Source organism: Alligator sinensis, unplaced genomic scaffold (genome assembly GCF_000455745.1).
Source record: "Alligator sinensis unplaced genomic scaffold, ASM45574v1 scaffold628_2, whole genome shotgun sequence".
In the NCBI taxonomy this organism is placed as follows: Eukaryota; Metazoa; Chordata; order Crocodylia; family Alligatoridae; genus Alligator; species Alligator sinensis.
In genome coordinates, this window is record NW_005841833.1 from 4914756 (window position 1) to 4930235 (window position 15480).

Consider the following 15480-nt stretch of genomic DNA (forward strand, 5'->3'; position numbering starts at 1 on the left):
ACCGTCAGCAGCCAGGCAGCTATGTTCTACCTATAGAGCCCGAGTTCATTCAGCAAAGGATTTTGTTTCTATGCATATCAATCCAATTCCTTTCCTCCATTACCTTATTAGTGCTTGTCTTGAGCTTGACAGCTAAGGTGGCAAATCTATTTTAGCCTCAAGAACATCTCTTTACTTAAAGATTGCTCAGATCCTCTATGCTAATACTTTAACACACTGGAAGCCAGACTCCAAGCCTACTAAAGAGCAAGCTTCATAAGATGGAGAAGACCGGATGCTTTTTAGGAAGTCACGTATTAAGAATCTATTATTTAAATTCCTCTTCAAGTGTAAAGGAAATCTCACATCAGTGAGCTGATATCTCCATAGGATGCTAGTTAAAGCTGTCTCATCTTGGAAGTCAGGCAGCAATATTTTTATAATTCTAGCCTACCTCTGTTCAAGGGGAGGCTCATCTCTCCTTCTAGACCCATTTGGTCTAAGCACGAACATGAGGAAGAGGAAAGAAATTCTCCTTCCTCTTTTTGGTGTGCAAGTAGCCAATCCTGAATTGTGAAAGTACTGCATCTAACAGCTCCAGCACTGTTTCCAAATTGATTCTGTCCATGTTCCCCAGCACGCACAACCTTTTAAGAAACCATTTTGGGTGAAACAGCATTTAGACACAATCTTTTAGCTCTGCATCTGATCCAGCAGAGATGGACTATTAGGACACAATAAACTATAGAAAACTGGGGAAGTGGGTGACGGGAAAAACAACTTTTCTCTGTGGCAGATGTGTTATAACCTTGCCTTCTGCCCAAGTTTATGGCATTGGATTCTTTCCAGGATCTCGTTAAAGAAACACACTATGCCTTGTAACCCACCGTGAATAAGTTATACCTTAAGCGCAGGGACAAGCAAAATGCAGCCTGCGGGCTGGATGTGGCCTGACACACCATCCTATCCGGCCCACGGGGACCCTAAAAAATTTAGAAAATTAATATTTATCTGCCCTTAGCTGCCTGTCATGTGGCCCTTGATGGCTTGCCAAAACTCAATAAGCAGCCCTTTGCCCAAAATAATTGCCTATCCCTGCCTTAGTTTCATCCACAAAGGCAAGACCTGCAGTTTACAGAACAGAGAGGTAGTCAGCCCGATTAGTCTGAAGCGAGGCAGAAGGCAGGGCAGAGTGGGACCTGCAGTTTAAAAAGACAGGCTACTACTAACGTGGTTGCTTGGCAGAGTAAGTTTTAATTGTGCAGGAAGCCTCTAAATGTATCAGAACATAGGAGATTTCTGTCATGCATCTGTAACGCCATTGCAAGAGGCACGAGCAAATACAATCGTATAGCAGGAAGGTTGTTATTTTCCTCTAGTTCACATTAATTGCCCCACCTAATTAATTACCTTGGATGGTTCCACGTTTTGGTGTTTTTTAGGCACAGGAGTTTCAACTAGGTGTCAGAACCATTTTTACAGCTAGTCCAAGTACCAATCTTTTGGTTAGCTCGGACCAACACAACTATTGCCCAGAAAAACCAGCAGAAAAGAAACAGGCTCTTTTGGGTGCCAAGCCAGGAAAAGATGAGTTGAGAAGCAGCAGAGCAACAGTGGGGCTGTAAGGGAGATGATTTCTGCTGGTTTGGAAAGGGAGCATGAGTTGGCACCATTTGGGAAGTGACAGAGGTTGGAAGGGACCCAGGAGCTCAGCCAGCACTTGGGCCACTGGCAGCAGGATTTAGGATTGATACCAATACCACCACACAAGCGTGCTTTTTCCTTTTAAAAGGTTCCTTTAGACATCTTCCCCCTCAAGTCCCATTCTGCGACCATCATGACTGCGACAAAAGCATCTTTCCTTGTGACATGTCAGTTTACTGATATAACTGCGAGATCTAATGCATCCCTTGACAATGCCCCCAAACTGAAATACAGCCGCTTGACAAAATTGAGGCCTACACTGTTAAAATTTGAGACTGGCCTTTCAAAGCAGCCTATGGGAGGCAGGCAGCCAAATCTTATTAAAATTCAACTGGATTTGGGCACATAACTACCGTCGACTCCCCTGAAAAATCCCCGTTTAAATTCTTGATCTGACATGAAGGGAGGCCCCTGTCCCATTGTTGCAAACACGGACAGCTTGCCCTGTGGAAGCGGTTGTAAGCCAACTCCAGTTACACTTTAACAGTTCAGAAGCGAGTCCAAATCATTTCCTTGTGTATAATGCTGCATTGTCCCTTCCTGCACACAGTTTGGCACAGAGTGGCCTAACGAACATTTTCTGCTAACAACGTACTGTGTTTTTATGTGCTCTTGGATAGAAACGACATTATGTGTTTCTGACAATAACAATCAGCGCTCCAATGCTTGGCAAGGAGTCAGTAACAATTTACTAATAGTAATAACACAGTTTCCCCCAGCAACAGAAAAATAAAAAACAGCTTAGAAAGAAGTTGCAGCTGGACATGGGACTGTAAAAGAAGTCTGCCCATCTACTGCAGTTTGGTAGAAATAACTTCCTTGGCCTGCCCCTTGGTTCAGCACCACAAGGGCAACAGTCGGTGAATTAATATTCTGCTTCCCATTTCAGTACCATTCGCAGGTGTTGGAAGGCACAGATCCATAAGTTAACATCTGGACTCATTCCAGGTCAGTACAGGGTTTGAAGTTTGACTACTGATTTGGGGAACATTTTCTTCTGAGAAAAAGGCTGGAATAAAGAGCGAGTCAGCCCAGGGAGAACGAGAACTAAACGAAGCCAAAAGTTGACAGAGTGAAAAACAAAGAATGAGAAAGCAATAGGCTAAAGAAAAACAGGCGCTTTGTACACTCTCCAAATAAAAAGGCACCCAACAAGCAACGAGAGGGGATTGCTATTACACATGCACCTCTTTAGGACTTAAAAAGTGAATTTGAAGGGGAAAGAGAGAGGTAACAGTAAACATCCACTTGTGTTACAGGAAAACGAGAGAGAGATATTAAAGATATCAAACTGCCATCAGGCCTTCCTTCCTGCAGGGCTGGGTCTCTAGAGCAGGGGTCTATACTTCAAGACAGAGGAAACAATCAATTTTTGCTGCCACCTGCATGAACAAGAACAGCGAACATTGTTTCAGGAAGGTTTTGGCCAAGTCACACATTTACATCAGGTTCAGAAATCTGCTACTCACTTTCTACAGAAAGAGGAAAAGAAACAGAATTTGGTAATCCAAGCATTCTGTATTATTTGAGAACTATTTATAAAGTACTTCCTCCCCCAACCCAAGAAGGCAGCTTCTCTGGGGTAATGGGCCTGACCCATATGACTCTCAACTACAGAGCCACCCGTGTCTTCTTCCCTTTGTGTTAACATCAAACACCAGCACTAATACACAACTGGGTAAAACTCAATGGATTTAACATGCCAAACACACCCTGCAGGAGATGAAGAGTGTTTGCAGCAACTCAACCATACTCAAAGCCATGTTATCTTTCAGTTGGCAAATAATTTAATTTTTTGTTATAGCCATTTTTGTTTCCCACCCACCCTCCAGGTTCCGCAATGATTTTTATCAAATACGCACAGGCAGTCCCACAACACGATTTGCAGACAGAATTGTTCTCCAGTCAGGCCAAGGTGAAGATCCAGTCCCAACAGTTTAGGGTCAACTTTGTGAGGGACTCCTGCAGTAGCGATGTGACAGTACAGCTACAGAACCTGATTCATGTGCCCTGCAGAACTGCACTGGCATAGACCAGATCTCACATCACTGCTGCTCTCCATGGCCTTCAGATTTGTGAATCAATCAGCCAAGTGCAAGAGAGAGGAGGAGGGAAGAGGTCATCTAAACCAAGAATCACTGATCTGGGCCCCTTGGGACTCTAATCTTGATTGGATGCAGCTGCAAATGAAATATGGATTATAGAAATACTTTCTTAAATCTTTATTGGTGCAGTTCTGTTTTTAGAAGTCTTGACAGCTGAGGAATGAGTTCAGAAGATTGTATCTGCCACACTTCAAAAGGGCAAGAGTGGGTTGTTTCTCTTAAACTGCTTGGATGTGAAAGCTTGTGTACTAATAGCTAGATGACAACACAGCCGAAGTTTGAATCACTAGTTATATTTAAGAAGCTCATCAATATCATTCAGTAGATAATACCTTCCAGATGCTAGATAACTGCATACATAAATCAATAGTCTTGTTATTGTAGTGCGGTACAGGTACCTTTATCAAAAAAAAAACACAAAAAAAAACAACCTCTTTTTACATTTCTGAAATTATTTCAATGACTATTGGAACTTAAGAATTTCCCTATAGTATCTGCAACCCATATACCATAGCATTGCACTAGTTCATGAGAACATGCCAAATTAACACTATTTAAAGGGCAATACTGACTAGCCTGTCTTCAATCCTCAAGCAAAGCAAAATGTAAGAGTATAAATAAGCAACAAGTGGAGGAAAAGAAAGAGAAATGATAATTTAAGTATATAAACTCCCAGGAGTTAAAACTGGACACACCAGTGCTATAACCCACCAGCACTGGATTATAAATACACACATTTTTTATCCAGACCATGTTATTTTAGTAAACAGCTTAATTCTGGAAGAATACAAAATACTCTGTTTATAGTTACTGCACATAGCAAGTAATGCTCCAGCATCCACAATGAGAAGATGAGCACAATCATCTCTGTAACACTGGAAACAGCCCACAGCCACATGCTGGACAAAGGCAAAAGTTATTTCCAAGATCTTAAGAGGAAACTAGAAACAAAGGAGAGGCAGTAAACCATCTTTTAAAGCACAGGTGGCCACCCTGTGGCATGAGTAGCCCCTGTGTGTGGCACATGGCAGATAAGGAAGGGAGCAGGAAGCATAGCAGCAAGCATAGCAGCAGATAGGGTAGGCAGCAGAAAGTAGGGCAGCCTTATTTACATTCAGTTAAAACTAAACTCTAATTAAAGTTCCTTTCCATGGCTGGACCGTAATGTTGGCAGCCCCTAAAACCAGCCCTCACACACACACCTGCTGGCTTTAGACACATATCTTCCCTCTGAACAAGACTAAGACCTTTAAGATGCCAACAGCAGAGTCAGAATTCAGCCCCTAAAAATTTTCACAGAAAACTTTCCAAAAACAAAATGTGGATGCTTAACTGTACAAGAAACATTTTCATGGCACCAAACATTTTTAGGCTTCTTGAATTTCTCATTTTTAAATGAAAGAATTTAATTAAATTTTTAAATGGTCTTCTCCACAAATAGCAGGATTTGGGGGTCTCACTTAAAAACAAGAAAGGAACAGAGTCAAGAACTGATTCCCAATGGCAGCTTATTAACCCCAAAACGTTGAAGTTGAGAGGCAATTTCCAGAACGTTCAAACGTGATGAATATTCACACAATCATTTCTCACTACAAGAGAGATTCTGCTCAAACACCAAACAGCGGGTTTATCCTAAGTTACCAGGGTAATTAGTACTACTTGGCAACTACAGGACATTACACAGTGCAAACACAGAAGTCACACCCTCAGCACAACACAGCAAAGGATTGATTTTGTTTGTCTGAAACGGTCCATACTGCATAGAGTTACGACAAATCCAAGACCTAAGTAGGATCATGCTGTTGGGCTCCTGGTGCAAACAAGCAGCGTCTCCATGGTCTTACAAATTTCCTACCAGTTCCAGAGTTGCGAGTCATTTAATCTGTAATATTACTCCCGCACCCCCTTTTTTTTTTTTTTTTTAAAGATATGAAAAACAGGAGATATGGGGTTTTTTGTTCATTACCACCTATCACAGCTAGGACAAGACACTGGGACAAGAAGTTGCAGTGAAAAGCTGCTCTGCTGCACCAGAATGCGCATACGGAAAGAATAACTGCAGTGCTACTAACATTAATTGCCGGCCTGATGGATGTTACCCAGTGGGAACAAACTCATCTGTGCCACTGCTCTAACACAGTTGCCTGTCAGTCAAATGAATGCCAGTCTACCAATGCCTCTGAAGACTTGTATTCTGTTTTTAGCCATTGAAGAACGACAGTGACATTTATTTGACCGTCAGGACACTGTTCCACACTAGTAACTGTGTTTTGAAACAGCATCCTCACTTTAAGTGCCATTGTTCTGACTAGAATATACAGCTAAGAAGCTAGAAACATTTTGCTTCTCTTCTTCGGTGTAAAAACCAGACCTGTAAGACACAGATTTAGCGGTGATGCATTTTTTGCTGAATGACAGACTATAGAACTAGTGAATTATAATATTGTAGACCAGGCTTATCTAGCATGCGGCCCCCCAAGCTGTTTTCTGAGGCCCGAGGTGCTGCAATGGGAAACAGAAGTAAACACTGTACTTTTGTTTCGGGGGGCCGGTGGGGTGATGTGCTACTGCTTCCTGTGAGGTCTCTGAATATGGCTCAGCAGCCCACCGGGTGATAAAAAGTTCATGATCCGGCCCCACATTCAAAAAGGTTGGACACCCCTGTTGTAGACCATTACGCTACCTCTCGCTTCAAATAACTCTGGCTCCCAGGCTGCTGTTATAATAGGGAACACACACACACAGACACACACCAAAGAAAAAAAAAAAAAGGCATTCTAAAATATATGCAGAAAAAAATACCAGGACTAAAGAGTACATTAAAGGGTTCCCGAGATGCTAAGAAACATGGTAAACATCTATATTTTAATCAATATTTCATATGCCACAATCTTCCTTTCAAAAACAAGATTTGGAGATACTGCAATCTTTGTGAAAAACATTAGGCAATTAAAAGGGAAACGGTGACATAAATCACTTTAAGTTAAAAAGTAGTGAACATGCCCTTTAGCCCCATGTTTTTTTCTCCTTTTCTTTGGGATTTCATTATCATCTGACCCCGGGGCTCTTTCCTGCCCAGGGCAGGGGCTCGCACTCGATGATCTACCGAGGTCCCTTCTGACCCGAAAAATCCATGAAATGCAAGGGTCCCTCTCCCTTCCTCTCCCCCTTTAATACCCCTTCCTCCTGACTGCTACTGGAAAGAGCCACACATGAGAAAAACCATCTCACGTACTCTCAGCGGTGCCATCGAGCACCTCAAAACGTTAGACGAGGGAAAAAAAAAAAAACAACTGTCGAACCCCCTCGCTTACGGCAGCCGCACGCGTTACACAGGGCGAGCGCTAGGAAAAATGCTTCATACACAAGTCTGATTTCTCCCCATCAGCGGCAGGCATCGCGGAGGCAGAGCCGCCGGTTTGTTCCTAACGAGAGGGCTCCGAGGTCGCCAGAGCTACCGACTGGGGTGCAAGAGGCGTTTTGTTTCGCCCCCCACTATCCTACGCGAAGCACTGCAACTCGCTTGAAACTATGCTGAGAGACCTGCCTCTAATAAATACACAAGAGAAGAGTTGAACAAAGCAGGATACAGCACCGCTGCCTACACGAGCAGGGGCGGAGCGACAGGACAGGACAGGCCAGGACACGCCGCGGCGGAGGAGCGAGCGAGCAAGACGGCAACAGGAGCGCGGAGTGGGAGACAATTTTGAGGGGCCAAAATCTGGTGGTTTTCATGAAAGACCTCATCGCTGCCACGCGTCCCGATCGCTACCGCTTGTCCCGACCTGCTGGTTGCAACAGAAGCAGTGAGGAGGGCGGCAGAAAGACACGTGAAAGCGGCCCGCGCGGTGCTCGGCGCTGCACTACCCGGCAGTAAAAGTGGGGGGGCTCACCATGGCGAAGCCCGAGAGCAGCGCGGAGGTGCGGCTGGACGCCTTGAGCTTGGCCCGGCTGAGGTAGAGCTTCCGCCAGGACAGCGCCTGCATCGAGTGCTCGCTCAGGCTCATGGGCCCTCCGGCAGCGCCGGCTGCACCGGCCGGACTCAGCGCGGCGGCGGCGCCTGCGCCTGCGCGCGGCCTCTCCTCAGGCGCGGCCTGTGCTGAGGGCACTGCCGACAGCGTTGGGACTTCGACCTGGCTAAATCTGTGATTCTCCACCAGGGTGCCAGGACACCCAGGGGTGCTGCAACGTCCTGTGAAGAGTGCCGCACGGTGTGAGGAGATGCACAGGCCGGTGCCCCACCCTCACTGCTAGGCCCCGCACTGTAATAATCATCGCCAGGTCTTCAAACGGGGGCCGCGCCATTCAGAGGAGTTGTGGAGGGGAGCCTCACATCTAAAAAGCCTGAGACGGGCTGTACTAAATGATGAGCCTCGTACACCAGAAACCTCTCAGATTGATTTTATTATTCAGAAGAATCTGGATTTATCTTGTGAATCATTTTTGCACGCCCAGAAGTATGTGGCTCTCCAAAGCACCCTCGAAAGTATCTCGAGGCACCCTGGGGTGCCAGAGCGCTGGGTTCAGAATCGTTGCGACGGTGAAAACACCCATGCCGATGGCTAGGAGTTAGAAGTGCCAAGTCCCGCTTCTGTTTCTGTGACTCACTCTTCAACACTCTCAAATATCTTGGGTCTTATGTTAGATTGTGTGAACGTTCATTTCTCAAAGTAATTTACAGTTTCAGTTCATGTGCAATTACAGTGCGCTTCCCATGCAGCGATGCATTTCACACTTTGTAATGCATTCAAGCAGATTGAGGCTCTTTGTTTAATAATAAACAGCTTACATTTCTTTTCCAGTGGCAGCTCTGATTTGGAGATCTTTAATGGCTGTGGCAAGGCTCCAAAGCATCACTCTTATTTGGCTGTTTCATTTTACAGTGATTTTGATATAGCAGGCAGGTCTTCAAAAATACCAGATTTGACTGAGGTGCGCTGTATTGTTCTACAGTCTTACTGAGCATTTACATTGTGGTGCCTAGAAGCCACCAGGTTGAGGTGCCAAATGTCATATAAACATACAGTAAATGACAACCTCTGTCCCAGAGAGCTGACACTATAGAAAGCAGCAAAACAATTCACAATTCTCCTTGGATTTAGCATTTCGTTTCTTGAGATAGCAACAAATCTACTTCTGTCTTACGAGTCTGTTAACTTCTGTACTAATCCATTTTCATTTCTTCAGATAGCAACAAGTCTACTTGTGTCTTATGAGTCTGTTAACTTCTGTACTAATCCATTTTAATTTCTTCAGATAGCAACAAGTCTACTTGTGTTTTACGAGTCTGTTAACTTCTGTACTAATCCAGAAAGCATTGGATTTTCAGAGTTCAGTGTGTATAGTCAGTAGATGCATATCTTTTCTGATGAGAAGGAATGGCTTGCAGACTGGATCCGGTGCAAAACTGAAGGAAGTTTGATATTTGATATTTCAAAACAATGCAGGTAGCGTACTTCTCTCTTGTTTTTACTGATATTCAAAGTAGTGTATCAGACACACTGAAGTGGATAATAGCACTACTAAAGTCTAGAGCATTTTGAACATGAAGGCCCCCCCATATTTACCCTCTCTGGTAAATCATACTTATTTTAGTTTTTCACAAAGGGAAAAAGTGAGATGCAGAGAAGCAAACTGACGAGGCAGAGAACGAGGTTGCACAGCACTGCTCAAGCACAGCCAGGAAGAAGATACAGGAAAGTTGGGGTCTAGTACAAAGCTATGAAGGTACTTCTTGTGTCATGAAGACTTTGTGGATTTGGATAGGCTTTGGTGGGTGGGGACAACTTATTTGAGATACTAGAAATAAATGGGTTTTGCATGACTGTTAGTTGCATTGGATAGAAACGGTACTGCTAGATTAATTTTATTTGTCCTTTTACACTTTTTTTTTACTCCCATTCTGATTTGGTAGCATTTTGCAGCACAAAAATCATTCCCTGTGCTTCCAAGTTACATTATCTGGGACTATTCTAGTGGGACTGTCCCAGCCCATCATTGTTCTCTGAAAGATAAGCTGGACCTTTGTATGACGAGAGAGAGTTTTATGTTCTTGTCTGCTGTACACAAACAGCTCTGACAGCACCTGTAAGACTGGGATTTTTCTGTAATTGGGCTTCTTTTCCCCCATAAAATGTCACTTTCTCCTCTTGCTGTGGTACATACTGAATATTTGGTACATACTGAATATGGCTTTGCTGCTGCTTTCCAAATAAAACATGGCTGCATCTCAGTAATGCTGTGTGTACTTAACTCTAGGACCCTTTGAATGAAAGGCTCTGTATATATTAAAAGTATTCATAAAACTGTTCTTTGTTCACTTCTAATTCTGTAAGCACAAATTTAATTAATGACAGATACACAGAAAATAAATAAATGTATTGGGACTATTCTGCACAATTGACTGCCAACCCATGAAAAACATTAAAGACTTTAATAAACTACCACATCTTATTTAGGAACACGTAAAAAATGCTCTATTTCCTACAATTAGATTTTCTGTATTTGAAAACAATGTTGTATTGTAATTTATGAGTCCAATAAAAAATCTGAAACGTAGTAATGATATCTGGAAAGTGAAAATTAATAGCATGAAGGAAAATTGGGTATGATTACAAGCTATGAATGCATCATTAGTTAAGTCTATCCATTGCCCTAATTAGCGCTCCAATACTCTGGCTCTGTGAGCTATAGAAAAACCCAAGATAGGATTGTTCAGATAAACAAAACGTCATCTGTTCTTGGTAGAGGTTATGTCAAAAGTGGGCTGCTTAACAAGTTGGATACCCTTGCTGTAGTTTTTTGGATCCTGCTGCTTGTGTGTTTGCTATACAATTTAATGAATGCTTTCCAGGGCCTAAGCAAGATTAAAAGTTGATTAAAAACCGGAGACTTTCCAATAGCCAATCCAGGATGCTTACTTCCTTTGTGATCTCAGGCATACATTAGAGTGCTTTGAACTCTTTGTCTCTCTACTCTGCCCATCTTTTACTTTTTTGTGTAGCAGGGAAGGTATTGAAAGGGACAAGAATCCTGTGTTCTGGTGCACTGTACAAGCCCTCTATTTAATTCCCTAGCCAATTAATGCATGTTTGTACATATCACATCCCATCTATGTTTCCAAATCAAAATAGACCTAATAGGCCCTATGTTAGGCCTACAAGCCCCAGCATTCAAGTTTTAAAATAAACTTAGCTTTGCCTCCTGTCAAAAAGCAAAAAAAGGATAAACATCTTAAAGAGGCATTTGGGAGCTGACCCCAAAGAGTGGAATGTCCCCCTGAGCTGGCCCTGACTCCTGCTAAGAATTAATAGACATTCACCTTGCTTATTAGATGGAGTTGTACCTATGGCCTACGTTTGACTGAGGTCCAGGATTCCCTCCAGAGGGGGTTGAAGGATGTGTACACCCTACTGCAATGATGTACATGCAGTTTTGTGTCAGACTATCCCCCTCCCTGTTTTTCCTAGAACAAGAGTCAGCATGGTACAGTTCAGAAAGACATTGTAACCCTATAACACTTAATGTGCTTATCACTCACTACTTGGTGCGGAAATATGTGTGTTTATATCAGCTTTTCCAAAGCATATTTATGCAGACATGCAAATTGTCACTTGTTTGTTCTTCTAATTTTCACAGAACCATTTTTTTACATTATATGGAAACAATGGAAAGTGTTGCATTCAAGACAATACAGCAGGAGTGACAAATTCAACAGGCAGGTGACAGAGGATTGTCAGCAGTCTGAAGTCGTGATAAACATACGGTACAATAGCACTCAAGATGTGGGACCAAGCTTGCAGTTGTAATATTTGCACTTTCTACACATAAAAGCTTTCATCCGCTCTGGTTAGTGTCACATGTTTTACAGTTTCCTAAGGGAGTGGAATGGTTAAATATCCAGTTTTCCATCTCTACCCAGGCTAGGATGCCCAACAGGTAGACCACAGTCTATGAGGAAACGAAAAGTGTTTAAGGATCTGATTTCAGCATGGCTTGTTCTATCCAACAGGAAATAAATTTGTCTGTGAGCTCAATAAGGGTGAAATTAATCCGTTCCCACACACAGCCTGAGTAAACAACATTACAGCTCTTGTGATTTTATCAGGAGCCTTGCTATATGAAGTGTTTTTCTTAAAGCTCCAGCTACTAGTTTCTGGTGAAGAGGATCTAGCACCTCCGAGGAAAATTAGAATATAAAACACATTAAAAAAAAAGCAGAGGATTTTTTAACAGTGCGCTGTAGCCTATCTTCCAAAATAAAATACTCATATATTAACTTTTTTAATATACAGGAATACTGAAATGGATGTACTAGTTGTCCAGCTAGCACAGTAGCCTGGCTGACAGTAGTTGGTGCCATATAGTTCAGAGGAAAGTGTGAGAAAGCCCCTGGTGGATGATTGTGGAATAACCTGTCTGGGCGGGGAGAGGTAGTTAGCCATGTTAGCCTGAAGTTAGGTAGGTGGCAGAGCACCATGGTGTCTGCAAGACCAACTGGGCTCAGCAAGGCATGAGATTTCATATGCTACAGTTTACTTTGTCAGATGCATCTGATGAAGTAGGCCATAGTCTAAGAAAACTCACGCCTCTCTGAATGAGTTAGTCTATAAGGTGCCACCCTACCTTGCCTTCTGTCCAACTTCAGACTAATACAGTTAACTGCCTCTCTCTAACTCCTTTTCAATTATCGATTAACTTATGTCCTGAAGGATGGACGTTTACTCTCACTTCTAAATATAGTTATTCTAATACATGCATGCATTTTCTCGGCATCCATAGAAATGTCTAGTGCCTTTTTCTTTCTAATTTTTTTTTATTGTTAGATTAATTGTAGCACGATTCATATGTTTGTTAAAAGAAATAGCAGTTTAAAAACTAAACCGTACAAATCTATTCTGTTGTTTTTCATTTGTTACAATGAGACATGGCATAACATCTGGAAGTGTTAAAATCCATAATTGTTGTCTTGGTACAAGATAATGAACAGCCACTTTTCTGATGCTGGAAATCTAGACTTGGACTGTGATATTCTTGCAGCATCTTTACTTCCTAAACATTAGTAACATACATGTTAACATTGTTGGTGTTTGTGTGATGAATATATTCCTTGTTGTGGTTGCTTTATATGCCAGGAATTCTTAAAGGACAGGATGTGCCTAAATCTTTTTAATATTGATATCTTAATACAACTATGGGGAAATATATATTTTGATATGGAATGAACATCTAGAACGCTCACCACCTGCTATGTATTAATTTATATTACATTCCTGTGAGACAGAGATGTTTCATTGCTCCTATTTATATATATGAAAATGGACAGAAAAATCAAGTGAGTTCCCTACGTTATACCAGCAAATTGTAGTGGATATAGTAATTGAACCTGGCTCTTTTGAGTCCTGGACCAATATATTCCTGCAGGACTATTATTTATCTTTTCACGTGTACCATGATTTCTTAGGTCCTGGTCTTTCTGAGGAGAGTTCCAACGAGGCCTAGGAAGGGTTTTTTTGTGAAGTATTGCATGTTTTGCATTATATTTTAATATTTGAATATGGTCACTAAGGTTTAACCAAATGATTGTGAATGCAGAGGGGCTTCACCTTCGTTTCTAGGAATGACTGTCTTTTGGTTAGAAGAGATGAGAAACAGCATGGAGATAATGGATGGCAACTAATTCTCTAGTGTAAGCCTGTGCACAGAAGTATAGCTTCTGGCCTGCTAGTGTGATTTGCACTCTTTTCTACATTCTTTAGATAGTTTGGATTTTGTTTTTATTTTAGCAAAGGTTAAACATTTTATTAAGGTGTCAGCTCAGAGATGTGTAATGCTTCAGTCTACAACAATGTGGAAATCTGGGAACTAATCCAAAATGACCATTTCCGCCTCCAAACTGCTGGCAGATGATATCAACATTTGATCACTATTACTTTGGGTTAGATTAAAGCTAGTGTCCTACATGTGAAAGGCACTAGATGCCATTGCTAACTCTAGAATCAGATAGTTCCCTCCCCCCTCCAAGTAAATCTTTGTCTTCATAGGTTTGAATAACTCTTATTACATCAAGTGCTTATTTCAGACCATATGTTATAGGCCATATTTTATTTCCCTTTTTACACAGAATAATGTTTTACCGTGACTCATGTGAAGCCCCACAGTCTGTCCCATCCACTCTGCAATGGCTCTTACTCATGTGAAGCACCACAGTCTGTCCCATCCACTCTGCAATGGCTATAGACCCTGATCTTGCAACTTTTTTTGTGCAGCAATTGCTCGTGTGCCTGTCTGGAGAGCTTGCTTGACTTGGGGGGCACAGCAATCCAGCCACACACAGCAAGCATGAAGGACAAAGATCAAACTGTCCTCTTAGGGTGTGTAATGGTGGAATGAATGGAAATTAAACACAGGTAAGAAGTGAATGATTAAATAAATGTCCATGTCCATTATTACAAGATCCTTATGAGCTTTTTGCTATAATCATTGCCAATGTTTACCTGACAGAATAGCCAGTTGATCCTTTTATTCCATTAGTCCAAATTCTTGTAAGCAAACCTTCTTGATGTTGTATAATGCAAGAAGTGTCAAGACATATTTTTCCTACATCCTTGTGAAACATTATGTGGACAGACCCAAAGACCGAAGACTTTGTATATTTAATATAAGGAAAGAGACTAGATTTGTAGTTTTAAAAAGTGAGGCAGCCCCTAATGGCTCTAAAGTATAAATATACCCATGTTCAGTCCTTGTGCCAAACAGTCGTCTGTTAGCTTATGTGAAATGATAAAGTCAGGAAAGAAACTGTTCAAATACATTTGTTAAAAGGGTATTTTATTCTAGAAAATATATTTTTAAACTGGGACTAATTAAAAATGATAGGGGCTACTCCAACAGGGGTGGTCAGAGAAAGGCATATTTGTATGGTCTAATTTAAATTTCCACGACAGCCTGGAGCGATTCACAAGCTGTGCTCCAGGACCTCGGGGCAGCTCCGGAGTGGCAGCGGCTGGAAAACACAACCCCACGGGAAAGAAATGAGTGCAGCTCTTGACAAAATACCAGTGAGTAACTTCCTGCCTGTTCAGCACCAGCCTTCCCATGCCGCCTGCACGGGTCACATCACCTCTCGGCGATCAGACGCTGGAGACAGGAAGGGAAGGTGTTGCTACAGAGCGGCCGTGCGATTTTCTTGCCGATATCTAGCTGGTCTGATACAAGATCTCCCCTCCACGCAGAGATCTCGCTCCTTGTGCTCGCAGACCAACACGGCTGCAACCTGTGTCCCCTGCACTTCCCTGGAGGGTGCACCCCCTGTCCCGACTCGAGCCGGACCCGCGTGTGCTCCCATGCACCCCACGCGTGCACGCACCCGTAGGCTCCTCCTGGGCGCACGTGTGCACGGACACGTCTGCGGCGCCCGTGTCCATGCGGGAGGCGGCGCCGCGCACGTCAGTGCCTGCCTCCCCCGTGCAGCCGCGGGGCCGTGCCCCGGGGGGATGGGGCTGGGACCCGGCTGCCTCCAGCCCCTGACACGCCAGCTCTCCCCCGTAGCAAACAGCTCAGCGCCTGCGTGCAAATGCCTGCTGCACACTCGTGACCTAACAACAACACACACCGATGTGAGCAGCCAGGCAGCGGCGGCGGCAGCAGCGATCCTCGGCGCTGGGTGCCTGCGACCCGGCCCCCCTCCCCG

General features: G+C 43.1%; 1 protein-coding gene and 1 long non-coding RNA gene across 2 annotated transcripts in view; one reads left to right on the forward strand and one right to left on the reverse strand.

Annotated features, from left to right (window-relative positions):
- ORAI1 (ORAI calcium release-activated calcium modulator 1) overlaps positions 1-7845 on the reverse strand; it is a 10242-nt gene extending 2397 nt beyond the window's left edge. Inside the window, exon 1 of the mRNA XM_006015197.3 lies at positions 7682-7845. Coding sequence (XP_006015259.1) covers positions 7682-7795 — 114 coding nt within the window. The 5' untranslated portion in view covers positions 7796-7845. The remainder of the gene's footprint in view (positions 1-7681) is intronic.
- Positions 7846-7852: 7 nt separating this feature from the next.
- LOC112549615 lies at positions 7853-14191 on the forward strand. The gene is made up of 3 exons (XR_003093125.1): positions 7853-9515; positions 11427-11636; positions 14057-14191. It is a non-coding gene; the product is annotated as an uncharacterized LOC112549615 (long non-coding RNA).
- The last annotated feature ends 1289 nt before the right edge of the window (positions 14192-15480 follow it).